Genomic DNA, 27,883 nt, shown 5'->3' on the forward strand with positions numbered 1-27,883 from the left:
TCTTCATCTGTGAGAGAGGAATTTTAAGAGCAGGCAACGGCAGGCTCACCGAGAGCCACAGCCACGCACGCGGAGCAGCGCGGAGCCCGGAGCGGCAAGACCCGCTCTCAGGAAGCGGAGCGGCTGCTGTGGCCCTGGGCCCTGGACGAAGGGATTTGCCTGAGTCTGCGCAGCCTGGGAGCAGGTGCAGGAGCAGAATCAGATATTCTGACTCTGGGCCCGCCCCCTGGGCTGTGTCCTCTGGCCTTGGCGGCGGCCTCCTCCTCCTCCTCCTCCTCCTCCTCCTCCTCCTCCTCCTCCTCCTCCTCCCCCCCACTCCTGCCTCTGGAGCCTCAGGAAGGCTCTGGCCCCACCTTGGGCTCAGAGAAAGCGGAAGGAGAAGGTGGTGATGCTCTCCAGCGTCTGCAGAGGGATGGCCCTGGCTGGACTGGAGAGCCCCCAGGGGAGGCCCCGGGGGAGGGCCCGGGGCCCCACGAACAAATTTGAAATACCCTTTTGGGGGCAGCCGGGGTGGCTCAGCGGTTTAGCTCCTGCCTTCGGCCCAGGGCCTGATCCTGGAGACCAGAGATCGAGTCCTATGCTGGGCTCCCTGTATGGAGCCTGCTTCTCCCTCTGCCTGTGTCTCTGCCTCTCTCTCTCTCTCTCTGTCTCTCACGAATAAATAAATAAAATCTTAAAAAAAAAAAAAAAGGAAAAAAGATTACATTAGGAGATCCCTGGGTGGCTCAGTGGTTTAGCCCCTGCCTTCGGCCCAGGGCATGATCCTGGGGTCCCGGAATCAAGTCCTGCATCGGGCTCCTTGTATGGAGCCTGCTTCTCCCTCTGCCTGTGTCTCTGCCTCTCTCTCTCTCTCTCTCTCTCTGTGTCTTTCATGAATAAATAAAATCTAAAAAAAAAAAAAAAGCAATACCCTTTTGTTGGCGGGGGTGGGAGGCCAAGCATCAGAAAGAGGGATCAAGTGCTAAGAATGGAGGAAATGAGGGCGAGAAGACTGTCAGAGACGAGAACCGAATTCTGGAAATTTGTGAGAAATTTCAGCCCAGGTCCACCCGAGCCCAGTGGCTGTCCCTCCCGCACCCAGGCAGGCAGGCTCTCAAGGTGGTCCCAGCTGTACCTCCGCTCTGACGGTGGACGCCCTGATGTTGCCAGCGGTGGGGTGCTGGGGGCTGTGCCCAGCCACCCCCCTCGCCCCACACCTGTTTGCTTTCTCCCCCCTCCCCTGTGGCAGCGTCCGAGCGGGGCTGTCAGGAAAGGGGCACGTGTGCGTCACCCTGCTGCTCGTGGTGAACACAGTGAGCAGGGCTGTCATGCCGGCGGGCCACACCAGGGAAGTCACTTCCTGGACACCGTCACTTGCCCATTGTTTTCTCACATCGTTTCTTCCATTTCTCAGCTCCCGTGGCCACGCAAGCCCACAGAGAGGAAAGCTCTCCTTCCCCAAGAGTTGGTCCTTCTGGGCATATATTTACCATCCTACAGAACAAGAACAGCCTTCTTTCTTAAGGTTTCTGTGCTCCAGATAAATTCATTGAAAAGTACCCTTTTTAGGAACATGGGAACTCAGGGAGAAAAAGAAGGCACAGAAGCATATCATCTGGGGGGGTCTGTGCAGCCCCTCTCCTGGGGACACGGCCTCCAGCTACATCTGCAAACAGATCGGGCCATCTGGCAGTGAGTGTCCTCGTGGAACCTGCCCTCCCGCCCAGGCAGGCCAGACCCCAGTGGGTGGTGAGCCAGGCTGCACCCATCAGATGCTCTCTGGAGGAATCTGCACTGGGGCCACACGGGGCGGCTCAATCATGGTCCGAGTGGAATTCTAGAGATGTCTGGCTCCTGAAGAAGCTGACGAGGGCTTGGGTCTTGCCCTGTACATCCTTGACACGCACCTGTCCTTGGAATCTCTGAGTTTCTCGCAGTCTTTTTTTTTTTTTTATGATTTTATTTATTTATTCATGAGAGACACACAGAGAGAGAGGCAGAGACACAGGCAGAGGGAGAAGCAGGCTCCCTGTGAGGAGCCCGAGGTGGGACTCGATCCCGCGTCTCCAGGATCATGACCTAAGCCAAAGGCAGATGCTCAACCACTGAGCCACCCAGGCATCCTGAGTATTTTACAATCTTAAGCTAGTTTGCAGACGTTTATCATTTACCTCCCCAAAAAGTGTGATTAAAACGTCTTTCTTTGACCACTTCCTTAAGTGTCCAGCACAGCGGCAGGTACAGGGACAGAAGAAGGCACAAGGGGAAAGGACAGACACAGACAATGAGAAGTAGCAAAGTCCCAGGGGGCTGACATGCCTAAGAAAGGCTCGCTGGAGGAGGCAGGATTTGAACAGGGGCTGGAGATGTGAGCGAGGCTTGAGCCAGTCAGGAGCACTTGGGTGGCTCAGTTGGTGAAGCGTCTGCCTGTGGCTCAGGTCATGATCTCAGGGTCCTGGATGGAGCCCCACATCTAGCTCTCTGCTCAGAGGAGAGCCTGCTTCTCTCTCTCCCTCTGCCACTCTCAAATAAGTACATGCTCATGCTCTCTCTCAAATAAGTACATAAAATCATTAAAGAAAAAGGAGGGCGGGGGAATCCCTGGATGGCTCAGCGGTTTGGCACCTGCCTTTGGCCCAGGGCACAATCCTGGAGTCCTGGGATGGAGTCCCATGTCGGGCTCCAGGCATGGAGCCTGCTTCTCCCTCCTCCTGTGTCTCTGCCTCTCTCTCTATCATAAATAAATAAATCAATCAATCAATCAATCAATCAATCTTTAAAAAAGGGGGGGGGGGGGGCTTGTGCAAGTCAGGAAAGCAGTCCATACTAAGAAAGAAAAGGCCAGGAAAGGAAGTTTGTATTTGACAAACGTGTGGCCCCCAGGCCTCCACAGCACTACAGCGGATGACAGTAATGTTAACACCCCTGGGCTTGGCCCAGATACAGCCCCAGAATCCTTCACATCGCTCCTCTAGACAGTCACCACCAAATGGGTACATGTGGAGATGAAACATGGGTAACTGAAAATGTCACCCCTAGGGAAACGTGTCTCAGGAATAAATAATGAGTTTGATGGAAATAGAGTTAATAGACTACTATTCACTTACTCAGAAAATATTTATTGAGTGCCCACTGCGTGCTGGCTAAGGATACAGCAGTAAAACAAACCCCAATCCCTGCCCTCAGGGATCTTACATCCCAATGAGAAGAGACAGATGGCCAACCAAACATGTAGGTGCCAAGGTTGTGGGAAATGCTGGAGAGAAAAATAAAGCAGAGTGGTGGGTTAGGGTGTATGTGTAGGGTCAGAAAGACCAGAGTGGTCAGGGAAGATCTCGCTGAGCACGAGACATCGAGTAGAGACTAGAAGGAGACGAGGGCATGAGCTCTGTGGGTACCTGGGCAAAGAGCGGTCAGAGACCACGAGCCGAGGACAGCAAGTACAAGGCCCCGAGGTGGAAGCCTGCCAGTGTGGTCAGGCACAGCGAGGACAGAATGACTGGAGCAGAGGAACCAGGGAGAGGGTGGTAAGAGTCAAGGTCGGACAAGTACCGGGAGGGCCACACCTTGCAGGGTCTTTGGAGCCCACTGGATTGACTTTGGCTTTTTCTCCAAATGGGATGAAAGGCCACCGGAAGGTTTTGAGCAGGTGACTGACATAATCCAATTTCTGTTATAAACAGGCTGCTGTGTGGAGAATAAAGGGGGGGAAATTATGATATAACCCAACATGACTGTAGGCCAGGGACCAGGCAAAAGGCTTCTCCTAGAGTAACGAAGTCATATGTTGATGAATTTATTCTCCTAGTAACCTTTTGAAGGAATCGTCACCGTTCCCATTTACAGATGAGGAAAGCAGGGCATGGACAGAGGAAGTAACTTCCAGGACCCGACAGCGAGTAAGTGTCCAAACTGGAATTCAAACCCTCACCACCACCCCCACCACCCCCAAAGTGTGGCTCCAGAGCTCAGGCTCTTAGCCTTTAACTTACTCTGGAGAGGGCAGTGGGCAGAAGAGGCCGAGGGAGGAGCTGGTTGGTGGAGGGTCTTGAATGCTAAGCAAAGAAATTTGGACTGAGACCCTGTGCATTACTGGGGAGCTGCTGAGAATTTATGAACAATGGGCGCAAAACAGTGTTAAAACTTCTGGGGGTTCAGGAGGCACCTGGCTGGCTTCATCGGTAGAATATGCAACTCTTGATTTCAGAGTTGTTTTTGTTTTTTTAAGATTTTATTTCATTTTAAAGATTTTTTAAATTTTCTTACTCATGAGTGATGCAGAGAGGGAGGCAGAGACATAGCAGAAGGAGAAGCAGGCTCCCTACAGGGAGCCCGCTGTGGGACTCGATCCCAGGACCCCGGGGTCATGACCTGAGCCGAAGGCAGACAGTCAACTGCTGAGCCACCCAGGTACCCCAAGATTTTATTTTATTTTTTTAAAGATTTATTTTTATTTATGATAGAGGCAGAGGGAGAAGCAGGCTCCATGCCGGGAGCCCGATGCGGGACTCGATCCCGGGACTCCAGGATCGCACCCTGGGCCAAAGGCAGGCGCCAAACCGCTGAGCCACCCAGGGATCCCCACAAGATTTTAAGTAATCTCTATACCCAATGTGGAGCTTGAACCCATGACCCCAAGATCAAGAGTCGCATGCTCTACTGAGTCAGCCAGGGCCCTCCTCGGGGTTGTGAGTTTGAGCCCCATGTTAGGTATAGAGATACTTAAGAATTAAATCTTAAAAAAAAAAACAAAAAAACCTGGGGTAAGGGGGTGAGGCTGGAGGTTGAGAGGCCACCGCAAGTCTTACAGAGATTCTGGTAAGGTAAAAGAAATCCCCCAAGACCCCCCCTACCTTGACTGAACAAGGCTTGGGTTCAGCCCAAAAAGCAGCTTTATGACTGGTTTCTGGGGCCCATGGAGTGGAGTCAAGAAACCTGGAAGGATGTGGCTTCTGACCGACATGTTCTAACGCTCACCTTCTATGGCTCTATCTCCTGGTCTTTAAGGGATCAAGGTGGGACACCTGGACGGCTCAGTGGTTGAGCATCTATCTGCCTTTGGCTTAGGGTGTGATCCTGGGGTCCCAGGATCCAGTCCCACATCGGGGTCCCTGCGTGGAGCCTGCTTCTCCCTCTGCCTGTATCTCTGCCTCTCTGTGTCTCTCGTGAATCAATAAATAAAATCTTAAAAAAAAAAAAAAAAAAAAGAAGGGATCAAGGAAAGATCTATACCCCTTATACCCCTCGACAGGAGGACTTTTCCTGGTAAAACAAGTGGAACTTGAATTTTGTGCACAAAGTCCACCATAGAGTGAAGAGGAAGTGAAGTCTTTATTTCTGTGCTAAAAAGAGTCTGTCGGGACGCCTGGGTGGCTCAGTGGTTGAGCGTCTGCCTTTGGCCCAGGGCGTGATCCTGGAGTCCCAGGATCGAGTCCCACATCAGGCTCCCGGCATGGAGTCTGCTTCTCTCTCTGCCTATGTCTCTGCCTCTCTCTCTGTCTCTCATGAATAAATAAAGGAGATCTAAAAAATAATAATAAAATAAAAATAAATAAAAAAATAAAAAGAGTCTGTCGTGTGATATTGATATACGTCCATTTTAAACGGCAAAATGATTCACCTGGTCATACTTTGTTACATAGTTGATTATATAGTGAAATATTATTTAGTGGGCTGTCCCACTTTTCTCCAAAATAACACGGTGCACGCATGACCTCACATGTGTAGTGTGGCAGGAAGGGATCATTACAGCCGTCTTACAATGAGGCCCAGAGAGATCGAGTGACTTTCTCATGATTACACAGTGACCTAGGGAAGCAGCTCAGAAGAGAACAGAGGATGCTCTATAGTAAAAACCTGGGGAAGCCTTTCTTCTAATTGAAAGTCACTGACCCATACAAATGATCAGTCAGGGCCACCCACTTAATGATTCTATTTATTTATTTAGGAGAGAAAGAGTGAGAGAGAGCACGAGATGGGGGAAGGTCATAGGGAGAAGCAGACTTCCTGCCAAGCAGGGAGCCCAATGTGGGGCTCGATCCTGGGACTCCGGGATCATGACCTGAGCCAAAGGCAGACACTAAACCATCTGAGCCACCCAGGCGCCCAGAGCCACCCACTTGAAAAAAAGGTTAATTTAGGGGTTTTGAAAATGTATGGAACATTAAACTCAGCTCCCTAACTGAAAATTAATAAGGATAAAACTGTTTCATAATTATTAGGACAAGAAAAACTGTACTCTGGGTCCTGATCGCTTCCAGAGGTGTAGACAGCAGAAAAGGTAGAAGGTAAGGAAAAAGGACACGCCGAGAGACCAGAGGGAACTCATACTCCACCTCTCGGGGATCACAGAGGATTTCCACTCATCAACACACAGGAGCCAAGTAGATATCACGGATAATAAATACTGCTCTTTAGCAATTAAATCCCCAAAGCCAGGTTTCTCACTGCTAGATAAGGGAGTTACAAACTAGGATGGGCTAAGGCCAGACAAAACCCTAGGTCTGGGACTTTAGTTATCAGTACAAACTTAAGGTCACATACACGCACCCACACACCTATTTCCTGGCTCTGCGGAACAGTGACACATGGACAGAAATGGGCACAACTCTCCCCTAAAAGGAACCAGGGCTCCCTGGAGAAATGGCAGGATTCCAAGGCTGGGGTAAAGAAAACACTGGAAGAGTCTGGACTACCTTGTCCTTATGGAGTGGGTATGTCAGAAGAAAACAGGTGCCAGCTTGGAAGAGCTCCTAACAGGCGTACCTGGATAATCTGAGAAACAAATGTTGACAACCATGGATTATAATCAATTTAATAAAGTGAGACCCCATGAGTCCATAATGATAGAAATAAATGAACAAATAGCTTGGGAGGAAGGGAAAGTTCTTCCTCATAATGACGTCAAGTCATGAAAAATAATGAATTCTGGAAATTGCCACCGGATGCTAAAAATCACAATGGCTTGATGAGGAACAGGATATGTACGGTGTCAAAAGCATCTCCCCCATAATTTATTTATTAATTACAAAGAAAAATAATAAATGTATACTGGAGACACTAAGCCAGCAGCCCTTACACCAAGTGAGCGAAGTTCACTGCACTACTGTGAAGACACGTGGACATCCATGCATCAGAAAGATACATCTCTGCCCAAATTGCAAAACCTAAATTTAATCATGAATCGTGAGGAAACCACAGGCAAACCCAACTGAGGAACACTCTACAAAGCAACTGGTTTGTCCTCATCAAAAATGTCAAGAGCAAGAAGAAAAGCTGATGAACCGTTGTGGATTAAAGAAAGAGACTTAAAAAAAAAAAAGAAAAAAAAAAAAAAGAGACTTGACGACTAAATACGGCGCATGAGTCTGGACTGAGCAAAGGGCAGGAAGATGTGTTGTTCTGACAATTCACAAAATTTAACATGTACTGTGGATTGGAGGATACTACTGTATTAATGTCAATTCCCTGATTTATTAATTTTTTTTTAAAGACTGTGCTTGTTTACTTGAGCGAGCTTGCACGCCCATGAGACCACGAGTGCATGTGAGCAGGAGGAGGGGTACAGGGAGAGGGAGAGAACCTCAAGCAGACTGTGCACTCAGCACAGAACCTGACACAGGGCTCCAACTCACGACCCGGAGATAACCACTTGAGCTAAAAGTCGGAGACTGAGCCACTCAGGCGCCCCTTGTTTTTAAAGATTTTATTTTTACCATCTCATCTCATCTCATTTTCAACGTGGGGCTCGCACTCATGACCCCGAGATCAAGAGTTGCATGCTCTACTGACTGAGCCAGCTGGGCACCTATTAATTCCCTGATTTCGATAATTGTACTGTGGTTACCTATGAATGTCCTTATTCTTAGAAAACATACACTGAAATAGTTGTGTGTCTATGGACATAATGTCTCCATCTTACTCTCATATGGCTCAAAAATACTGCACACACACACAGAGATATACAGAATGGTACAGTGGACAAGGAAGAGTGTGAACAATTGGTGAACATGGGTAAAACGTACAAAGGAGTCCCTTATTTTCACAACTTTTCTGTAAATGTAAAATTTTATCAAATCAAGTTACTTATCCTCAGGGATCCCTGGGTGGCTCAGTAGTTGAGCGCCTGCCTTCAGCCCAGGGCATGATCCTGGGGTCCCGGGATCGAGTCTCACGTCGTGCTCCCTGGAGCCTGCTTCTCTCTCTGCCTGTGTCTCTGCCTCTCTCTCTCTCTCTCTCTCTCTCTCTCTCTGTCTTTCATGAATGAATAAATACAATCTTTAAAAAAAAAAATTTAGCCTCTTAAAAGTAGAGTATAAAGGTAGTATAAATATCACCAGTATACATTGTAAAGAGGGTTTTCATTTTCAAACCAGGCGACAGGTACATTTTACTATTTGTAAATAATGTCTTAAAAAACTAATTGAAAAGTGTAGTTTTTGGGATCCCTGGGTGGCACAGAGGTTTAGCACCTGCCTTTGGCCCAGGGCGCGATCCTGGAGACCCAGGATCGAATCCTACGTCGGGCTCCCGGTGCATGGAGCCTGCTTCTCCCTCCGCCTATGTCTCTGCCTCTCTCTCTGTGTGTGACTATCATAAATAAATAAAAATTAAAAAAAAAAAGAAAAGTGTAGTTTTTAAAATGCCCGGGTCAATAAAATGTCATGATGCTTCCTCATGTTTACAAGGAAGCTCTGATTCCCAATTATGTTTCTGATTAATAAACAGGAATTGTTTTTTAAATAAAGACAGCTGATTTCAAATTGGATCAACTTGTTATCAGTTTAAACTTAATGGAACGGATTTCAACTAGTTCAAGTGTGTCAAATCAGACTTAAACTGGATCGAGAGCCCCTCTGAATGACCCTCGTCAGTTTATTTATTTATTTTTTGGACCCTCCTCAGTTTGAACAGTTTACAACTGAGTAGTTAAGAGCTTAGGTTCTGGAATCAGATAAAAATCCTGCCTGTATCACCTCTTGGCTGTTTGTCCTTGGGCAAGTTCATTTATCCTTTCCAAAGCTGTTTCTTTTTCTTTTCTTTTTCTTTTTCTTTCTTTCTTTTTCTTTCTTTCTTTCTTTTTCTTTTTCTTTCTTTCCTTTCTTTCTTTTTTCTTTTCTTTCTCTTTCCTTTCTTTCTTTCTTTTTCTTTTCTTTCTTTTCTTTCTTTCCTTCCTTCCTTCCTTCCTTCCTTTCTTTTCTTTCTTTCTTTTTAAGATTTTACTTATTTTTTCATGAGAGACAGAGAGAGAGGCAGAGACACAGGCAGAGGGAGAAGCAGGCTCCACGCAGGGAGCCCGACGTGGGATTCGATCCCGGGACCCCAGGATCATGCCCTGGGCTGAAGGCGGCGCTGAGCCACCTGGGCTGCCCCGTTTCTTCTTCTATAAAATGAGGATATGAGTACTTCTCTCGTTGGGTGTGTTATAAAAATTAAGCATCATGATGTATATAAAGCCTTAGAACAGTAACTGTCACCACGTATGTGCCCCATAAATAGTATTATATAGTCACTTGAAGTGATCAAATTAAGCTCTGCCTGGCTCAGACTGGCTGGACCAGGAATAGGGAAAGATGACTCGGCTGACAGTTGATAATGGGCTCCTTTTTCTAGTCCCAGTTTCTCCCCTATTAAAGACTCTTCTCCTGCCCACTCCTGAATTCCTCCAAGAATTCTTGACATCGCCTTCCCCCACTCGCATCTCCTGGCTCTGTGCTCCAACCTGAGGATCGCATGATTGAAGCCAAATATCCTGAACACACATGTTCACTCGCGGTGCCGCCTCCTACCATGCCCGAAGCTCCCCAAGGAGGTCTTAAGTTCCCTTCCTATTCCTTCGTGTCCCCTGTCCTCCTGCCCCTCCCAGCATACCCCGTGCTCAGAGTAACTCTGAGTGTTAGCTCAGGTAGTTACAGAAGGGAGATGCCACAGTGGCTTTGTGCACGCGTATCTCAATGGAGCAGAGTGAAGACAAATGACACTAATACTCATGAAGATGCAGTGTTTTCTAACTACTTTCAGTTTATTACACGAAATTCATTTGAGACATCCATTCCCTCTCAGATCTTGCTAATTTAGACTCTTAAGAACTGGACTCCCAGGATGCCTGGGTGGCTCAGTGGTTGAGTGTCTGCTTTTGGCTCAGGGCGTGATCCCAGGGGCCTGGGATCAAGTCCCACATCGGCCTCCCCACAGGGAACCTGCTTCTCCCTCTGCCTGTGTCTCTGCCTCTCTGTCTCTCATGAAAAAATAAATAAAATCTTAAAAAAAAAAAAAAAAAAAAAAAAAGAACCAGACTCCTTGAGCCTTAGGATTACACCCATTCCGCACTGGGACAGTCCCCTACCCACCCTTAATAATAAATACGGTGTACTCCATTCTGATTCAAATAGCAACCACCTCCTTTTATTTATTTTTTATAAAAGATTTTACTTATTGATTCATGAGAGACACAGAGAGAGGCAAGACACAGGCAGAGGGAGAAGCAGGCTCCCTGCAGGGAGCCCGATGTGGGACTCGATCCTGGGACTCCAGGATCACACCCTGAGCTGAAGGCAGACGTGCAACCACTGAGCCACCCAGGCGTCCCTCACCTCTTTTTAATACTTGTGTTAGCACATATATGTAACTCCCAAAGCCTATACAGTAGGGATTCTTTTTTGTCCCTTTGCAGAGAAGGGAGTCATCTGGCAGGTAAGTGGTGGAATGGGAACTTGGACCCCCGCAGCCCCAACCCTGCTCCTGACTAAATCCTATGCTCTTTCCCAGAGTCCTCCTGCCTCTTCCTTGCTCCCCATCGGTCCTCTTCCTTGGGGACACTTCTGGCTCTAATAGTGATCACAGATTCTCACACCAGCTCCACAGACAGGCTGCGTGGTGAACACGGGAACCTCTGCCCTGCTCCTGCCCAGGCCTGTGCTCACCCCGACCTCATCCTTTGGTGTCCGAGGGGAAGTGGTGCTGCAAGCACACTTAAGGAAAAAAGTGGTGATAGCTTCCAGATGAGCTTGTTATTTCTAAACTTAACATTCTTTTTGGTACTTAGAATTTCCACTTTCTCCCTTCCACCCTTCTGCATTTATGTAATTAGAAAGCATGCAATGGGAAACTGTTTGTGTCTCTGTACGCTCAGGATGAAGGCTGCTCCAGCCCCATGGAGTACATCCTTGTGGAAGTAGTTTGCAGAGTTTATTTGGACAGATTCAAAAATAGTCCTTCAACAATACAATCAGATGGAACCACAACAAGTAAAATGTAATTATGGCTTGGTTACATTAAAAAAAAAAATGTAAACAGTGAGTCTTGGGAAAACTAAGTCTACAAAGATATCTCCTTCATTACCAATCTCTGCATTTCCTACAAGCAAGATTTCAAGACTGCATTCTTGGATCTTTTGGAATGGGTGAGAGAGGATGACACTCACTTAAGGAGACAGCTCAACAAAGTGTGTTCTGAGGCCATTTTTCAGAACAAAGACCTATTTCTGCATAAGGCAAATGCAGCCTGATAAAGACTCCCTCAGTGGGTACTTGGAATGCCAAAGTCATTCACCTAAATGAGTTCAAAATACATATTGTTCTGGGCCAAATTATACAGTGTCAAGCTCAGACTGTATGAATTTATATATGTTGGCAGAGCAGGCCACTTTCAGGGCGCCACAGCTTTATCCTAGTATCCTGTGCCCAGTTGGGTTCCCATCACTCTCTCCCCAAACCCATGAATTTCCTTGTATTTGGTTCCAGAAGGGCAGACAAGAAGCAAAGTCAAAGTTTCACGGCCCCACAAGGGAAAAGAGCCTCGGAGGACTTGAATTTCTGATGAAACTTAAAGTAGAACAGAATGTGTGCCTTTGCCAAAGAGCTGGAACTTTCTGGAGGTTGATTTGGGATGGGGGCAGGGAGTGGGGACAAGATTGAGTACTGTGCTTTGGGCCAGTCTCTGCTAAGAGCTACAAGGCAGGAATACAAAGTACTCTGGAATTAAAGCAAACAGTCAATGCTTCCTTTGGCCGGCCTTTGCCCAGAATCATTCCCTCACAGAGCTGACCAGTTTCTCAAACACATAAGTGGCGACTCAACGATGCTGGGCAAAGGGACCCTCCAAACATAATGCCCAAGCCCATGACTATAACGAGATAGGGAAGCTGGCTCCCGGTGTTCATTTTCATTCCGTACTCTCCTGACATTATCCAGAGAACCAGTGGGCATGCTGTGTTTTCTGTTTTCTTCTTTTTTGGAAAGGGACCTATTATTCTTCTCTCTGCCTGAATAAATACAGAAAAACTGGAGGGAAATAATAACTCTTAAAGCAAATGTGAAGACAAGAGTAAGGGATGAAACAGGTTGCAGAGGTATTTTTCTTTGAACGACATGGGTTGTCTTGATCACGGAATGAAGGGGGCAGAGTGGAAAACAGCAGATGGCTATGGCGAGCCATGGCTGTGACTTAGAGTCCTGGGCTCAGGCCCACTTTGGGCTTTAAGTGATTCAAATAAACAAAAAGGCCCACAGAGCAGAGGAGTCTGGATGGTTTCAGGGCAGAGAGCCACTGCTGCCTGTTCTGGTCCAGGGCTTAGCTTACCTTTTTGGAAGGGGGGATGGGATGAAGGAGGAAGGAGGGAAAAAAAGAGAGGGTATTTCTACCCTGAATCTACTCATTACAATGCTGGCAAGAACCGTCTAATCAAGGTTCCACAACTGGGCTGAGACACTGGTTCCACCCCACTGCCGGCCCCCACCCCACCCCGCCTTGCCCCCCGTGCTCTGGCTCCACAGACCCCCTCAGACGTTCCCAAACACCATACACACTGCGCGATTCTGCGCCTTTACATAAGCCACCTTCCTGCTCTTTCTCAGGGGCTCGAATGTCCCCATCAACTCTAAGTATCAGTCTGTGGTATTCCCTCCTCCACCAGGCCATCCGAAGGACACCTCGCTGCTCCTTCTCCTTGGTTCCTCTGTACTCCTACGCCCCTCTGCTTCAGCATCAAGAGTCTGCGTACCCGGTTTTCCAGCACATGCTAAGCACCTTGAGGGCAGGGGCTTGTGTCTTACCTTTCCATCTGTCTCTGCTGCCTGGAACGGTGCCTGGCTCACACAAGCTGCTCAGTCCACATGTACAGGATAAAGTGGGGTCAAGCTCTGCCCATCTTCTTTTTATTGTAAAGACAGAAACACAGTAGGAAAGCCTGAGCTCCCTCTGGGTTTCTGTACATTTTCAGAAGAAATGGCTGTGATATTACTTGTGAGTCCAGCCTCCTGGGTTCCAGTGAAACCAAAGGGATGAACTCAGGGAGGGGCATGACAAGTGGCCCCTCCGTCCACAACCTTCAGCTGCTGTGTGAAGGTAAAATTGACCCTACCAGGCAGACATGCCACCAGCTGTCCCCACCCCCTGGGGCAAAGCCCCCTGCACTGAAGCCTGGACTGTGTCCAGCCCCATGAAGCAGCAGGAAACCGTGACATGGATGGAGTGAGCCACCGCCATCGCCGCTCGGGTGTGCACCCTTCTGTATGGCCACCATCCGCCCGCGAGCGGCAGCCACAGCCGACGGGCCGCGACATGCGGGTCTCACAGAGCTGCTGCAGCAAGACAAGGCTCCTCGAGACGTCTGTCATCATCAGCAGACAAGGCAGCGGCCACCTCCAAGCACCAACTAAATGGGTGGAGGCAGTTTTGAACACAACCCGGCAGGGGACCAGGGGCGGGTGGTGGAAAGGGTGCACACCAGCTGTGGTTTCGGGAAGGCTCTGTGCGAGGCAGGGACCAGGAGGTTACAGCTGCTGGCAGTTCAAATACAGCCGTCCTTAGGCTCAAAGACCAAAGGCAAAGAAACGCAGGCAATGCACTGGGCTGCCTATTTTTAATTTATTTCCTTTAAGACCACCTCCTTGCGATTTCCAGAGAGAAAATACAAAACAAGAAACAGACTTCGTTTCAAATACATAAACAGTGTGCTGGAGTTTAAAGCATTACTGATAACATTGTTACAGAAGAATGTCAGCTTACTCCAGGGCACTTCAGTATTCCTGAGGAATAAACATGGTTTCTCTTTTCCTCCCACTGGGATGTTCTCAGGTGTAAGTCACTGCTCCTGCTCCTGGAAAGTAAGGACACTCTGATTACAAGTGTGCAGACAGCATTTTGACACCATTGCTGACCTAAGGGATCGAATGGCCCCAAACCTTAACACCTTGTTTGCTTTACAACAAGACGACTGTAAACACCCCTCCCAGGGCCTCAAGAGTGGCTCCCTAAACCTGAGGGGAGGACAGAGGGAGAGGACCAGAGCAGGACTAAATAGTCAGTATCCGGACAACTGTTCCTAAAACTCATCAAAGGGCCGCACCACAGGTGAGCGGACACAGCACGGCTCTGCAATCACACAGCCAACTACTGATGGGACCTTGTGCAACTTCCTTAACCTCGGGAAGACTGTGTTTCCTCATCTGCTGAAAGAGGGAAAAGTAGAACCTCTCCCACTAACCTACTGGGAGGGAGGTCTTGAGAAAGAACAGAAGGCAAGGCACCTAGGAGGGCCTCGCAAAGGCACAGCAGGCACTCAACAGACAACTACCATAAATTGACTACCTTGAAACAGCCCTGTGCTGTGCTCTTCTCTTCAGAGAATGGAGGATGAGCACACAGGGCCACAGACTCAAGTCCAGGTAAGGTTACAAGGCCATTTTGAAGCAGTACATACAAGGCTGTTAAAAAGGAACAGTGTTTTCCACAGTAGCTCCCAGCCATGAAATGTATGATATGCATATAATCACCCCTGAGCCATCATCCATGACAACTCAGTTTGAAACAATTAAAACATTCTGAACAAAGAAAAGACCTGAAGCTCCGCTCCTGTCCTTTCTGTTCTCTCCCCAATCCAGCTGTCGTGCCAAAAAAAAAAAGGGTCCGGGAGCGGTGGAAACTGCCTGTCGTCGGCTGCGGTGCCAGGCAGCTGCGCCTCTTCTCACACTGTCCCTATGATGACCCCACCCGGGCGCTGGCGCAGCGATGGCTCACTAACACGGAGGGCGGCCAGGCCTCCTGGCCAGACAACTGCCCCCTGCTCCAGTTCTATCTCTGAGCACACGTAGACTGGTGGCTCGGCCGGCAGTTGGCGACCTGAGCAGGTTCTATGACAGAGGCTACTGAGCTGCGGTGGGTCCTGTCGGTGGAAATTTGGTGACCCTTCTGGCTACAGCTCTTGACCAGAACTGGGACAATCCATTGTACCACATCTTCCAACTCCACTTGTTATTATGGTGCAACAACGGTAAGTCAATCACCCTTTCTGGGCTAGCCTCACTACCACCAACATTCTTATTGGTATAGCACTTCACAGCTTAAAAACATTTTCACAACAAATTCTCACAGCAACCACGTAGGCAGGAATTATTACTTTCGTTTTACAGACAGGAGACAGAAACTCAGAAGTAAAAACTCAAGATCACATAGGAAGCAAGTGGTGGGTGGCCCAGGACTCAAACCCCAGACTCCCGGCTTCGGGGCCCTTCCCACCAGCTCCCTGCTGCTGCCCAGATCAAAGCAACTAACTCTAGCTCAAGGGTGACCCAGAAAGGAGATGGTTTTACACATCCAGGCAACAGGATGCTCTTCACTGAAGGTGGTGTTGCTACGAAGAGTAGGCCTTAGTAAACCCAAGGCCTCAAGCACATCTAATAGGATATATAGTTTACTTCACTCATTCATTTCATATTTATTTGAGTGTCTACTTTGTTCCAGGCCCTGGGGATACAAAAATGAATACCACCCTGTCCTTGAGCACTTGGCCTCCCATGATCCTTTCCCCCAAAACCCACAGTAATCAATCATCTAACGTAAGGCAATGGGGAGAACCTCAGCAGATGTGCTACCTTCTCCCTGCGGAGGTGCGTGCTACAAGTTTTCATCTTGTCCACATTATTAAAAATCCATCTGTACACAAGAACTTACAGTCAAGAACCCACCCTCCTCAATAAAAAGCGGAATAATGTTGAGTCCCAGCTGTCTTTAGGTTTAGCCTGAGCATGTGTGAGCTGTTGACAGGGCACTCAGATCTTGAACATAAATGCTACTTACAGATATTTAAGACAAATCTACTGTACGGTGATGATAAACACCCAGGCAGGTTCATCAGTTCCACTCGCTAACATAAAAGTGTATAAGTGAATGCACAGGTACATCTCAAAGTACAGTGGGAGGGAAGGACTTCAGGCACCATATCGGTGTTAACATCTCTAAAGGTCAAAGAGCAATTAGGAGCTTAGTGGTACTATGATCACACACCTAATTTATTAATTATATGTGCTCTGAAGAATTCTTCAAGGACTCTGGAGAAATTCTTTGCTTTTAACAGAAAGAGAAATATTGAGATGCCTGGGTGGCTCCGTGGTTAAGCAACTGCCTTCAGCTCAGGGCATGATCCTCAAGTCCCAGGATCGAGTCCCACATCAGGCTCCTTGCATGGAGCCTGCTTCTTCCTCTGCCTGTGTCTCTGTCTCTCTGTCTCTGTGTCTCTCGTGAATAAATAAAATCTTAAAAAAAAAAAAAAAGAAAGAAAGAAAGAGAAATATCAATTCTGTACGTACTTTGACATATTTTCCATGTAGAAGATATGGAGCCTGGAAATCATGCTGACAGTTGGAGTAGGCCATTCCCAATCCCATGCCAGAACCAAAGGCTAATGGCCACATTCTTCCTAGTGAGCAGAAAAAGGAAATCCCAATAGGGAACCATTAAGAGAAGATAAAGCTTTTTCTGTGGCTTAAATCCATTTGCTTAGAGTTCAAAAAATATTCAACATGCATCCTATTGATGACTACAAGACGCCATACATTTTTATCGATATTTAATCAACAGCTAAAAACCAGAAAAGGGAGCCTATTAGTGAGTTTACTAATTTAGCAAATATTTACCAAGTACCTATGCTGCTAGGTTCAAGGTCTTAACAAGTGGTGCAGGACAGCCCGGATGGCTCAGCGGTTTAGGGCCGCCCTCAGCCCAAGGAGCGATCCTGGAGACCCGGGATCGAGTCCCACGTCAGGCTCCCTGCGTGGAGCCTGTTTCTCCCTCTGCCTGTGTCTCTGCCTCTCTGTGTCTCTCATGAGTAAATAAATAAAATCTAAAAAAAAAAAAAAAGTGGTGCAATATGAAAACAGTGGACATGGTTGAACCTTTGAATTTTTCTTTATCTATTCTAATCATTTGCTTATTCTAACTAATTTCTTATCAGAAATACCACCTTTCAGTAAGGTGCTTGAATTTTAAATGGAACCATGTGAACTTTGATTGCGGTAAGCCATAAGGCTTATTTATGCCAATACTATAAATGACTGTTTTGTATCAGCACTGTGAATTAATTATGACTCTCTAATGTATTCCCCACTCATTCTTCACAGAAAGGGGTCAAAGTGACCCCTCTGGCTTCTGTTCAATAGCCAAACCTTCAGAAGTTCTTCCACAGAGTGAAAGGGATATTGTCTGCCCCTTGCTTAGGAGAATTTCTGGCCAAAAAGCATGTGTATTTCTGGTCCACTTGTTTTTATGACCAGCAGGACTCTCATTTTCAAGTTCCTTTAGAAAAGATTATAATTAATTAGAAATATTTGTGCATGCAGATTTGGCCAAATGACTCACTGGCATAAAGTACAGGCTTTTCGGATGATATCATATTGAAGTTATCAGGCACCCTGACTCAACGCCCAGGGGAACTCTGGAGGTGCCCAACCCATTCTGACCTCTTCAGAGTCCACATTCTCTGCCTAGCACCTTTGACAGTGGCCTACCTAACCCCATAAATGGATGGGTGGCAACCACAAAGCTGTGTCCTCCAGAAGTGTGCCTGTTATGTATGTATGCACACTAGAACATTATGCTGAAAAGGCAGTAAAAGTCACACTTACTTTTAAAGAAGGTAAGTGAGAAAACAAGTCCTAATCCAAAACCAGTACCTACAAAGAGGGAGGAAAAACATGTTAAGTCTTATAATAGTAATTTAACAAAAGTAAAATGAACATTTCATAAATATGAACATCTGTAAAACAAATTGTTTCTTAAATAATTTGGTACTGAATTGATTTTCTCATTTCTAACCTTCTTATCACAGAGGCTTTATAGATGCCTTGGGTCCTTCTGCCTATAATAGAGGATAGAAACTTTATTCCCAATTCTGTCTAGACAAGTCTGGCAGGGTAGGGGAATGAGCCAAGAGACAGTTCTTGAGTAGACGCTCTCTGCTCCACTTACAAATAGCGTCTGGCTTCTTGGGCTCTCCTAGCCATCTTCCTTAGGGGTGCCAGAGACAGAACATTAGATAAACAATGCCGACTGGAAGCTCCCCTTGTCATTTTAGCATTTTGAGTGATGGCTACTTTTTGAGGAATAGGGAAAGGAGTGATCCAGAACATTCCCAAAGGCTGTCGCATGTCAGACACAAGTCAGAGTAACCAGACAGAGGGAAAGAATTTCCTCAAAAGCCCCAAATGTGGAGATCAATTCCCTTCCCTTGTTTACACTCATACTGCATTTTCAACCACTATCGGTCAAAATAAAAGAACAAATGCAAGCGTATTATAATTGTCTGGCAGAAAAAAAATTTAAATACCTAATTTCAGTCAAACATCACAGGAACTGGAACACCTGGGTGGCTCAGTGGTTGAGCGTCTGCCTTTGGCTCAGGTCGTGATCCCAGGGTCCTGGGATCAAGTCCTACATCAGGATTCCAGAGGGAGCCTGCTTTTCCCTCTGCCTATGTCTCTGCCTCTCTGTGTCTCCCATGAATAAATAAAATCTAAAACAAACAAACAAACAAAAAAAAAAAAACAAAAAACAAACAAACAAACAAACAAAAAAACACCTCACAGGAATCTAAGCTTGTGGAGGAAAAAGACTAGATCCCTATTTTTACCAGTATTTCTCAAACTTTGGTCATCCTAGTGCTGCCATCACAATTTTTGCTAAATCTACACCACCTTCACAATTCATCATTTTTTTTTCTTTAAAAGATTTTATTTATTTATTCATGAGAATACACAGAGAGGGGGAGGGGCAGAGACACAGGCAGAGGGAGAAGCAGGTTCCATGCAGGGAGCCCGACATGGGACTCGATCCCAGGTCTCCAGGATCACATCCTGGGCTGAAGGCGGCGCTAAACCGCTGAGCCACCAGGACTGCCCCATCTTTTTCTTTAAAAAAAAGAAAAAGAAAAAGAAAATCAATGCACGTATTTAAATAAATGAATTTGGCTTGAACTTAAATAACATTGGTGTAATTATAGCTTTGAGCGCTAGTTATATCTTTTTCATAAGATGTGTTAAGATGAATGTAAAACCATTAAAAGATTTTTTTTTGTCTATGGTACCATTTTAGGGCAAAAAAATAAATCACCCCTGGTACTGTAGCGATCAATACATGTCCCAAACTTTGAGGTAAACTCATTTTTCCATTATTGAAAAAATAAGTTATATATATCAAGGAAACACACCAAGATCTGATTATGTATTTTTTCTCCAGACTTGACCATTGCTTTCAGACCTCAGAGTATTGAGGCTCTTTATATAAAGCATCTACTCCAGAGTCCAACTGAGCCCCCAACCAATCTCTTGATAATTAAGCACCACCAAAAAATTCCAATTCTCACTTTGCCTTAATAGTTTTCCAATTTGTGCTGTTGGAATTCCAAGAGCTTCTTCCCAGTCTAACCATGACTGTAGGCTACTGCAGTATAAACATTCAAAGTACTCCCCGGTCAACCAGCCTAACCTCTGCTCCAAACACAGAACTTCAGCACAAGTAAGCAAGCCAAGTCACATAATCATGCAATCACCAAGCTGATGGTGGCCTGAAGAAAGTATTTATGCAACTTACTCAGAATGATTTCTGATCATTCTCTCCTGACACGTATATGGGGCCATGGTGTATGTTTCTTTCCTATGACTGAATGCTATACAAATATGAATTTTAATTAAAAATCATTACTTTGCCCTGTCCAAAGACCCTGCATTAGGTTTAGTGCCCAACTTTGAAATGCAGTATCTGAAAATCACTAAGGTCACCCTGATTTCTGTATAATTTATAATCTGGTGGAAAACTAGTCAGTTTACAGACCACAATAGTTAACTCTGTTCAAAGCTAACATCATCTGAAGGAAAAGGAACATTTTTGGTATTTCCCATGAGTACCCACCATTCTCTCCCCTTCCCACCCCCAAATTCTCTGTCAAACCAAATGACAACCTGATACAGGATTATCCCTTATTTTTTCCGATGCAGAAAATACTTTGCTCAGGGATACTCTGTTTAGTTAGGGGTATAACAGTGAACGGGGCCAAGGTCTGCCAGACTCCAAAGCCACTCTACCCACTATGTCTTGACACTGGCCCTACAATTTCAACCCCGAAACAATCACTATCCTCCCAAGGGAAAATTGGAGTGTCAAGATTTCTACTGCCAGTGAAGATAGAGCCAAAAACCAAACTGTGCTTCCCACGCAACAGCCCAGAACGCTCGGCAACCAGGGCAGTAACAAGTCTGCACAAGGCCAAAAGGGCTTGTTCAGATTCATTCCCAAACTAATCCTACTGCACACGTCACAGACACAAGTCCACCTGGTAGGTGAGATTCCAGAGCTTTAGAGAAATGCGAGCTATCACGATTGATACTCCTTGGTGAGAGAGAATCTGCTGTTCTCCGGTTTATAAAATGGCACCGGGTTCAATTTCAAAGCAACATGCCTCACCCCCTTGCAGCTGGAAGATGAGTAAGACAGTAAATTGGTACTAGAAAATGAGGTAAAGGATTTGGACTGGCTTACAGATTTCAAACCAGGCAATGGGATGGGGAGGTAGGCCAGTAAAAACATAATGGCTTACAATCAGAGCTTTTGGTCTTCTCCATCTGGAAGGCAATTTTTTGGCAAACAAATCAAAAGCCCAAAAGGAAAATATTTCAGCATTTTTCTTGTCCCTCTGACTCCATGCCTGTCTCTCCTATTTTTCCCCAAGGAAAGAAAGCTCTCTGATGCTCAACTTTTCCAAGTAGTAGACCAAGAATGATGGTAACCCACTGCTACCAGCATCGCTCACCACGGAGATGAGAAATGCTTCAACATCACTCAATACAGAACAAGAAATCTTTACCCTAGACACTTAAGCTCAGGTATATACCCCAACCACCTGGTTCTGCTCCCAGCAAAGGCAGCTATCTGCAAGTCTGAGATCCAAATCCTAGGTCAGACTAACCAATAGATGGAGTGTGCTCTGTGGTGTTCAACTGGGCTACTACCTCTTCAATTCTGAAGAGTGATCCCCCCCCCAACATCTTTTCTATATTTTTAAGACACAAAATAACAAGACTGTCCTCTTCAGAAGAATAGAATATGGAAACTGATTTTTCAATGCCAATGTTTTACTTAAACTTAGCTATCTCGGTTATTTGAGAGATTAGCAACCTGGAGCCACTGATGAGTTTCACAGGCTCAAGTTCTCACATGCTGGATTTGTTTTAAAAGGCAACATGTTGCTTCAAAGAAAGTCCCACCTGATCTGGGGACACCCACTCTGCAGCTGTTTCCACTAAAGATTGGCACCTCTAGGCCACGTTTAAACTTTGTAACAATAAAACATGAAAGGTTTGTCTTACAATAAAAACAAACCAACATGGAAAAGAGAAGAGTTTTCTCCGCCTTTGGCCACTTTTTTGTGTTGTTGCATGACAAGCTCTCTTAGAGGAAAAAAGCCAAAGGAAAAAGTACAAAGCATTTTTCACCTTCCCTGGAAGCAAATATTTAACTATGAATAAAGTTTATATAACTTTGCCTTCCCCCTACTCAAGCCTGTTCTTTTGCTCCATGCTGTCTGGAATGACAAATAACCCTACAGGAAAGAAATGCCTGATTATAGGTACACATCTTCCTCGTGGCAAAGTCCAGTTATGAGGGGAAGGAGGGGGGCAAGGCCAAAAAGGAAAAAAAAAGAGGAGCCTTATGGAATTGACATTAGGCAAGGAGCCCATGCTCTGAAACCATTTCTTTTGGAGAGGAAAAAGAATTGGCACAAATTCTTTCAAAAAGAAATTACTCCAAATCAATCTAACCCTGCACTTCCCTGCAAGCTTAGTGCCCAAAAGGACATCATAAAGCTGGCTAGCAGAGAAACAGATTTTTAGGAAGGAGCAATCCCTTAACAGTTCATCTGATACTATTTTTTTTATTTTTTTAATAATAAATTTATTTTTTATTGGTGTTCAATTTACCAACACAGAATAACACCCAGTGCTCATCCCGTCAAGTGCCCCTCTCAGTGCCTGTCACCCATTCACCCCCCGCCCTCCTCCCCTTCTACCACCCCTAGTTCGTTTCCCAGAGTTAGGAGTCTTTATGTTCTGTCTCCCTTTCTGATATTTCCCACACATTTCTTCTCCCTTCCCTTATATTCCCTTTCACTATTATTTATATTCCCCAAATGAATGAGAACATGTAATGCTTGTCCTTCTCCAATTGACTTACTTCACTCAGCATAATACCCTCCAGTTCCATCCACGTTGAAGCAAATGGTGGGTATTTGTTGTTTCTAATGGCTGGGTAATATTCCATTGTATACATAAACCACATCTTCTTTACATCTGATACTATTTTAATAACAAAACAAGAAAGAACTCACTCCCACTAATGACATGTAAAATACATATAAAATATTGCCATATCTTATGCCCAACTGGATTTTGTAACAAATTTAAAAGAAAAACAACCCAAAGCAGTACACCCATGTGTGCCTTAAGCTTTATTCTATGTAAGAAAGGGGAGGAAATAAATACATGTTGATGGCCATTATTGTGACATGTGGACAATTTCTAGTTCCAACTGTATTTAGAAAAAAATCTTTGCTCTTGCCATACCACCTATCATAAAGCTTTATTTCGCTGCAAATCATTAAGAAGCAAGCATAATCAGCAAAAATTAACAAGCAGGCTACATAATCTGATTGCAGACTTGGGATGTGAGCCCCTACACAGAACAAGTTGGAGCAGTACATGCTCCTGAGGAACCGACTTTGTAAAAGCTGCACTTGCCAATGGACTTCCAGGCAAGGAGGAGGGACTCATTGTTTGCAGAGACAGAGAAAAAAAAAATCCTCATAAAGTCACTTAGAAAACATTTCTATGAAAGATCACAGGGGGGAAAAAAGACCATGGGCCCATTTTATTTATCAATAAGTTATTACAATAACTAAACTCACTCCAGCTTATATTTAACGTCTTACTATTTTTTTATTTTTTCACTTTTATTTATTTATTTTTTAAAAGATTTTATTTCTTCATGAGAGACACAGAGAGAGGCAGGGAGAGAGGTAGAGGGAGAAGCAGGCACCATGCAAGGAGCCTGATGCGTAACTCGACCCCGGGACTCCGGGATCACACCCTGAGCCAAAAGCAGATGCTCAACCCCTGAGCCACCCGAGCATGCCTAGGTTTTTTATTTTAATTCCAGTATGTTAACAGCATACTAACACTATTGGCTTCAGGTGCACAATATAGTGATTCAACAATTCTCTACATTAGTACTCATCATGAGAAGTGGACTCACATGTCACACTTTAAATAAAGCTCCTATATTCATAAGCCTAAATCACAGTAATCAATGCTAAAATGTGATCTGTATCTAAAAATTAAGTGAAAATTACACAGCAACTCCATCGTAATTTCTATACCTTAGATCAAAATGTATGAGCAAAAACTTAAGTACCACAGCAATGGGCAGTTTTGTGAATATGAGAAGCTTCAGGAATTCCAAGCAAGTTTTTCAGATCCCTAGAAGCCATGTGCCAAGCAACTTTATCCTTAAATGTCGAAAGAAAAGATAAAGGTCCCAGGACACCTGGGTGGCTCAGTGGTTAAGCGGCTGCCTTCAGCTCAGGGCGTGATCCTAGAGTCCCAGGATCGAGTCCCACATCAGGCTCCCTGCATGGAGCCACCTTCTCCCTCTGCCTATGTCTCTCTCTCTCTCTCTCTCTCTCTCTATCGCTCATGAATAAATAAATAAAATTTTAAAAAGAAAAGATAAAGGTTCCAAAGCAAGGAGGGCTTTAGTCTCCTGAGTGGCCTGGCAAGAGAACTGGTGCCATCACAAGACGAGCCCACGTCAGCCACTGTTGGGCAGCTAGCTCTCTGACCTCATGTTCATTATCTAACACCACCTGGCCTCAATCCGCTCGGCCATAGAGTAAAAACAATCTCACAGGGTTACTGTAGCAGGAAAATGGAAGGTATCTTGGCAGTGTCTGGAACAAAATTCAACAAGTGGTAGGTAAGCTGTTACTTCTCTAATGAAACTCAAAATAGGTCAAAAGTGTCATGTAATAGTTAATCCTCTATTAAAATACAACCCACTGGCTTGCCTAGGATCACACTGTGGGTGGAAAGTCACAATTCCCCCCACCGCCAACTCTGCATAGGTATCAGCAATTTTTTATAGGAACACCTCCGGTTTTGACACACATTTTTTTAAAAATCAAGGATTCCTTCAGACTCATGACTAACTAGAACATTTTGCTTAAAATATGATAAAGATTTTCCTAGAGCTATCTGGTGTTTCATATTTATGCTTTGAATGTGGATTAATATCAAACTGATCTATTTATAACGGGCATGCTTTCCTGTTCAATCATGTTTCGATCAATGCTATTAAAATCATCAAATGCATTTGTTATGACAGAACAAATAAGAATGTGCTTTTATAGAGACATACCCTTGGGACTGAGTTTAGTGAGAATTACATTTCCAAGAAACATTCCTGATTTATGAAAGATGCTCAGGGCCCAATTTATGAGGGGAAAAAAAGTTTTAAGTCCACTCCAAACTGTGTTACTTAATGCTCTGAGGCAAAGACAGATTGTCCCAGGTGTCCATGTGTAAACGCCAAGTCATGTGAGTTAACCAGGAAAAGTGTGCCGGACCAGAGACCCAGAGATGGTAAATTCAGACTCTCAAAAGTCAACACTGCTGCAGGGTATATAGGAAACAGACTAAGAAGGTGGCTGTTTTACAAGACCTCCACCTTCCTGTGGCTCTCCGGACTAGACGGAGGCTGGAACATCTGTAGGAATTTCTCGAGTGGACGTCAATTCCCGGGATTCTGATCAGAACAAGCAAAGCAGTCAGCTGAAAGTAGTAAAGATAGGGAAGGTAAATGTGGAAGTCATTACTGGTGTGCTCTGCTTCAAGAAAGGCCCAACTCACTAAAAGGGTCCTTTTAAATGACTGCGTGTAGCACATGATCCAACTTACAGAATTCTGACAGCCATTCAACTTTTCAAGAATGCATAAAAGAAGAAACAGGTTTGGTACACATTTTCCTAACATAGAATTAGTTAATAAATTCACATGTGGGCATAGCATGCAGGAAAATGAAAAAAGGCTCTGAAGACCGAGGGAGACTGAAAAGAGGGAGACTGAAAAATACACACAATTACTAAGTTTCAATAAACACAGTAAAAGACGCAATGCATTACATTGATTTGAGGGGAGGGTGTTTGGAGGAACTAACATTTATAGAGTGTCCGGCACTGTATTATGTTTCTAAATATTATTTCATTTGACCCACAGAAGCACCTTGTAAGATGTACTATGATCCTGTCTTCCAGAAGAGGAAACAGTTCAGTGGAACTGACTTACCCAAGTACACACAACTAAAAAATGTAGAATCTGAACCCAGGCTGTCTGACTCCAAAGTCATGGCTCTTTCCTATACAAAGGGGTAAACTTCATGGAGAGTTGAGCAGAGCAGCAAGGGCAACTGGTCTAATGTTACATATTAATACCAAGCATTTTCTACGCTTGTAGCAGGTAGTTTATGACTATGTTACTCTTCAGTCACTCAAGAAAATAATAGAAACCACAGGAGTTTGACTTTTCAGGAGCGGTAACAAAAACCTGAAATTACTCAGAATCAATGAGAAAGAGTCAACAACTCAAGCTGGGAAGTACTTCCCTCTGTGCACCGGCTGTAGAGCAAATGACTCCAAATGGGCTGAGAGCTGATAAAATGGATCTAATTTCATCCAAACTGCTCAAAAGGGTGTCTTCTAGCGAGTTCCTTCCCTTCCAACACTCCCAATCCCTCTAGCCCATCCCCATTCATACAGTAACTGGATTCTCATCTTTGGGAAAGGAAATAGAGAAATCAGGGATTCAGGATACCCAAAATGTACATCATTATAGCAGTTATGTTGTTACCTACTCCTGATCCGAATGAAAAATTCAGTGGCGAAACAAGAACCAATAATTTCTTTTCTTTACACATTTACTTGAGCTACACTTATTAGCATTTATGAAGTAGAAGGCAAAGGTGTTTATTCTTTGGAGGTGGGAATTGTTACTCAGTGGTCTATTTCAAGTGATAAGGTTGTGTGGACTTGGGGGTAAGACAGGTTAAACGTGAATGAGAAGACCGGTTAGGTAACTTATTAGTTGTGTCTCAGTCCTTGGGCAGATGATAGAACGCTCCCAGCATCTGTTCATATGGAAATCAGGAATACTAAGAGCTCCTGCCCCAGACTAGGGACCAGTGAGGGTGACACAGCAGAATATGTGTAAAGAGTCTGAAGAACTGTGCATTGCGCATAGTAACTGTGATCCCCTTCTCCCAACCAGCCAAACCATCCTGGTGGGTCAGAGGAAGGATGGGGGAGAGGCTGGTAAGATTTGTTTCAAGAACAAATCAAAAGTTCAAATATTTACTGAGTGCTGTAGGGCAAGGCTACAGGGGTTCAACAAAGGTCAGAAATGAATAAGACAGAGCCTCTTCTCTGAGGAGCCTGTGATCGGGGAAGGATAACAAGTCAGGGACCCAGGAAACTGACTGGGACAGTCTTCTGCTGGTCCAGAGAGAACAGGTAAGAGGAACACACTTAGCTGGGAAGATTTTTTAAAATACTAATGAGGGAGGTCATTTGAGTTGTCTTAAAAGTAGACTTTGAACAGCCCTAGTTTGTGAGGAAGGGCACATGGCTCCATCCAAGGCTCACGGGGAAATTTGGGGGACTGGTGGGGGAAGGGAGGCAGTCTGCCTGAAGCTTGAGGTGTGTCCTAGAGAGGAGGTAAGGCTAGAGAGGGATTCAGCCCATTCTGAAGGCCCTAAAAACATGATGGCACTGAATCTAGTAGGCAAGAGGCTGCCCTAAAGAGTTTTTAAAAATATGACTGAAGCTGTGCTTTAGTAAGATTCATCTAACTAAGGTGTGTAGGATCACTTGGAAAGGAAGAGACATTTTGCTGGCAAAATTTACAGGACTTAACAACTGATTAAATGTGTGTATGTGGATCTGGGGTTTGGGGGCTGCAGCAGGGCAGGCTGTCAAAGAAAATGCTGAGAACTTCTATCTGGATAACTAGAAAAACATTGGTGCTATTTATAACATTCATCAAATAACCTTTTAATACCACAGTCCCTTAATCTAAAATATAACTGGGTTTATAAAACTGTAACATCTGAGGCACCTGGGTGGCTCTGTCTGTTAATCATCTGCCTTTGGCTCAGGTCGTGGTCCCCTAGAGTCCTGGGATTGAGCCCCATGTCGGGCTCTCTGCTCAGTAGGGAGCCTGCTTCCTCCACTTCCTTCCTGCTTTCTCCCCTTCTTCCTCTCCCTCTGCTGTTCCCCCTGCTTGTGCTCCCTGTCAAATAAAGTCTTAAAAAAAAACAAAAACAAAAAAAACCCTGCAACATCCAGGGGCACCAACTCTCAGTTGAGTGTTGAACTCTTGATTTCGGCTCAGGTCATGATCTTGGGGTCATGGGATTGAGCCCCATTCCGGGCTCCGGGCTCAGCTTGGAGTCTGCTTGTCCCTCTCCCTCGGCTCCTCACCTCCTCCCCAACTCAGGGTCAATCTGTCTAAAATAAGTAAATAAAATCCTT

The 27,883-nt window shown here is 45.3% G+C and overlaps 2 protein-coding genes and 1 long non-coding RNA gene across 4 annotated transcripts in view; 1 reads left to right on the top strand and 2 right to left on the bottom strand.

Annotated features, from left to right (window-relative positions):
• The window catches only part of NBL1 (NBL1, DAN family BMP antagonist), a 62,348-nt gene that overhangs the window by 14,599 nt on the left and 19,866 nt on the right, over window positions 1-27,883 (bottom strand). Inside the window, exon 1 of one of the 2 annotated variants that reach the window (XM_072828069.1) lies at window positions 13,032-13,054. The exons of the other annotated variant lie outside the window; for it this stretch is intronic. Within the exon in view, the coding sequence (XP_072684170.1) occupies window positions 13,032-13,039 (8 nt within the window). The 5' untranslated portion in view covers window positions 13,040-13,054. Of the gene's footprint in view, window positions 1-13,031; window positions 13,055-27,883 lie in introns of those variants that run through there. 2 annotated transcript variants of the gene reach the window in all.
• The window catches only part of MICOS10 (mitochondrial contact site and cristae organizing system subunit 10), a 33,933-nt gene continuing 19,876 nt past the window's right edge, over window positions 13,827-27,883 (bottom strand). The window contains exons 2-4 of the mRNA XM_072828074.1: window positions 17,880-17,927; window positions 16,566-16,675; window positions 13,827-14,077 (exon numbers count right to left, since the gene is read on the bottom strand). Coding sequence (XP_072684175.1) covers window positions 14,063-14,077; window positions 16,566-16,675; window positions 17,880-17,927 — 173 coding nt within the window. The 3' untranslated portion in view covers window positions 13,827-14,062. The remainder of the gene's footprint in view (window positions 14,078-16,565; window positions 16,676-17,879; window positions 17,928-27,883) is intronic.
• On the top strand, window positions 15,062-27,677 carry LOC140634309 (uncharacterized). The gene is made up of 3 exons (XR_012031826.1): window positions 15,062-15,250; window positions 20,978-21,131; window positions 25,575-27,677. It is a non-coding gene; the product is annotated as an uncharacterized lncRNA (long non-coding RNA).

Source organism: Canis lupus, chromosome 5 (assembly GCF_048164855.1).
Source record: "Canis lupus baileyi chromosome 5, mCanLup2.hap1, whole genome shotgun sequence".
In the NCBI taxonomy this organism is placed as follows: Eukaryota; Metazoa; Chordata; class Mammalia; order Carnivora; family Canidae; genus Canis; species Canis lupus.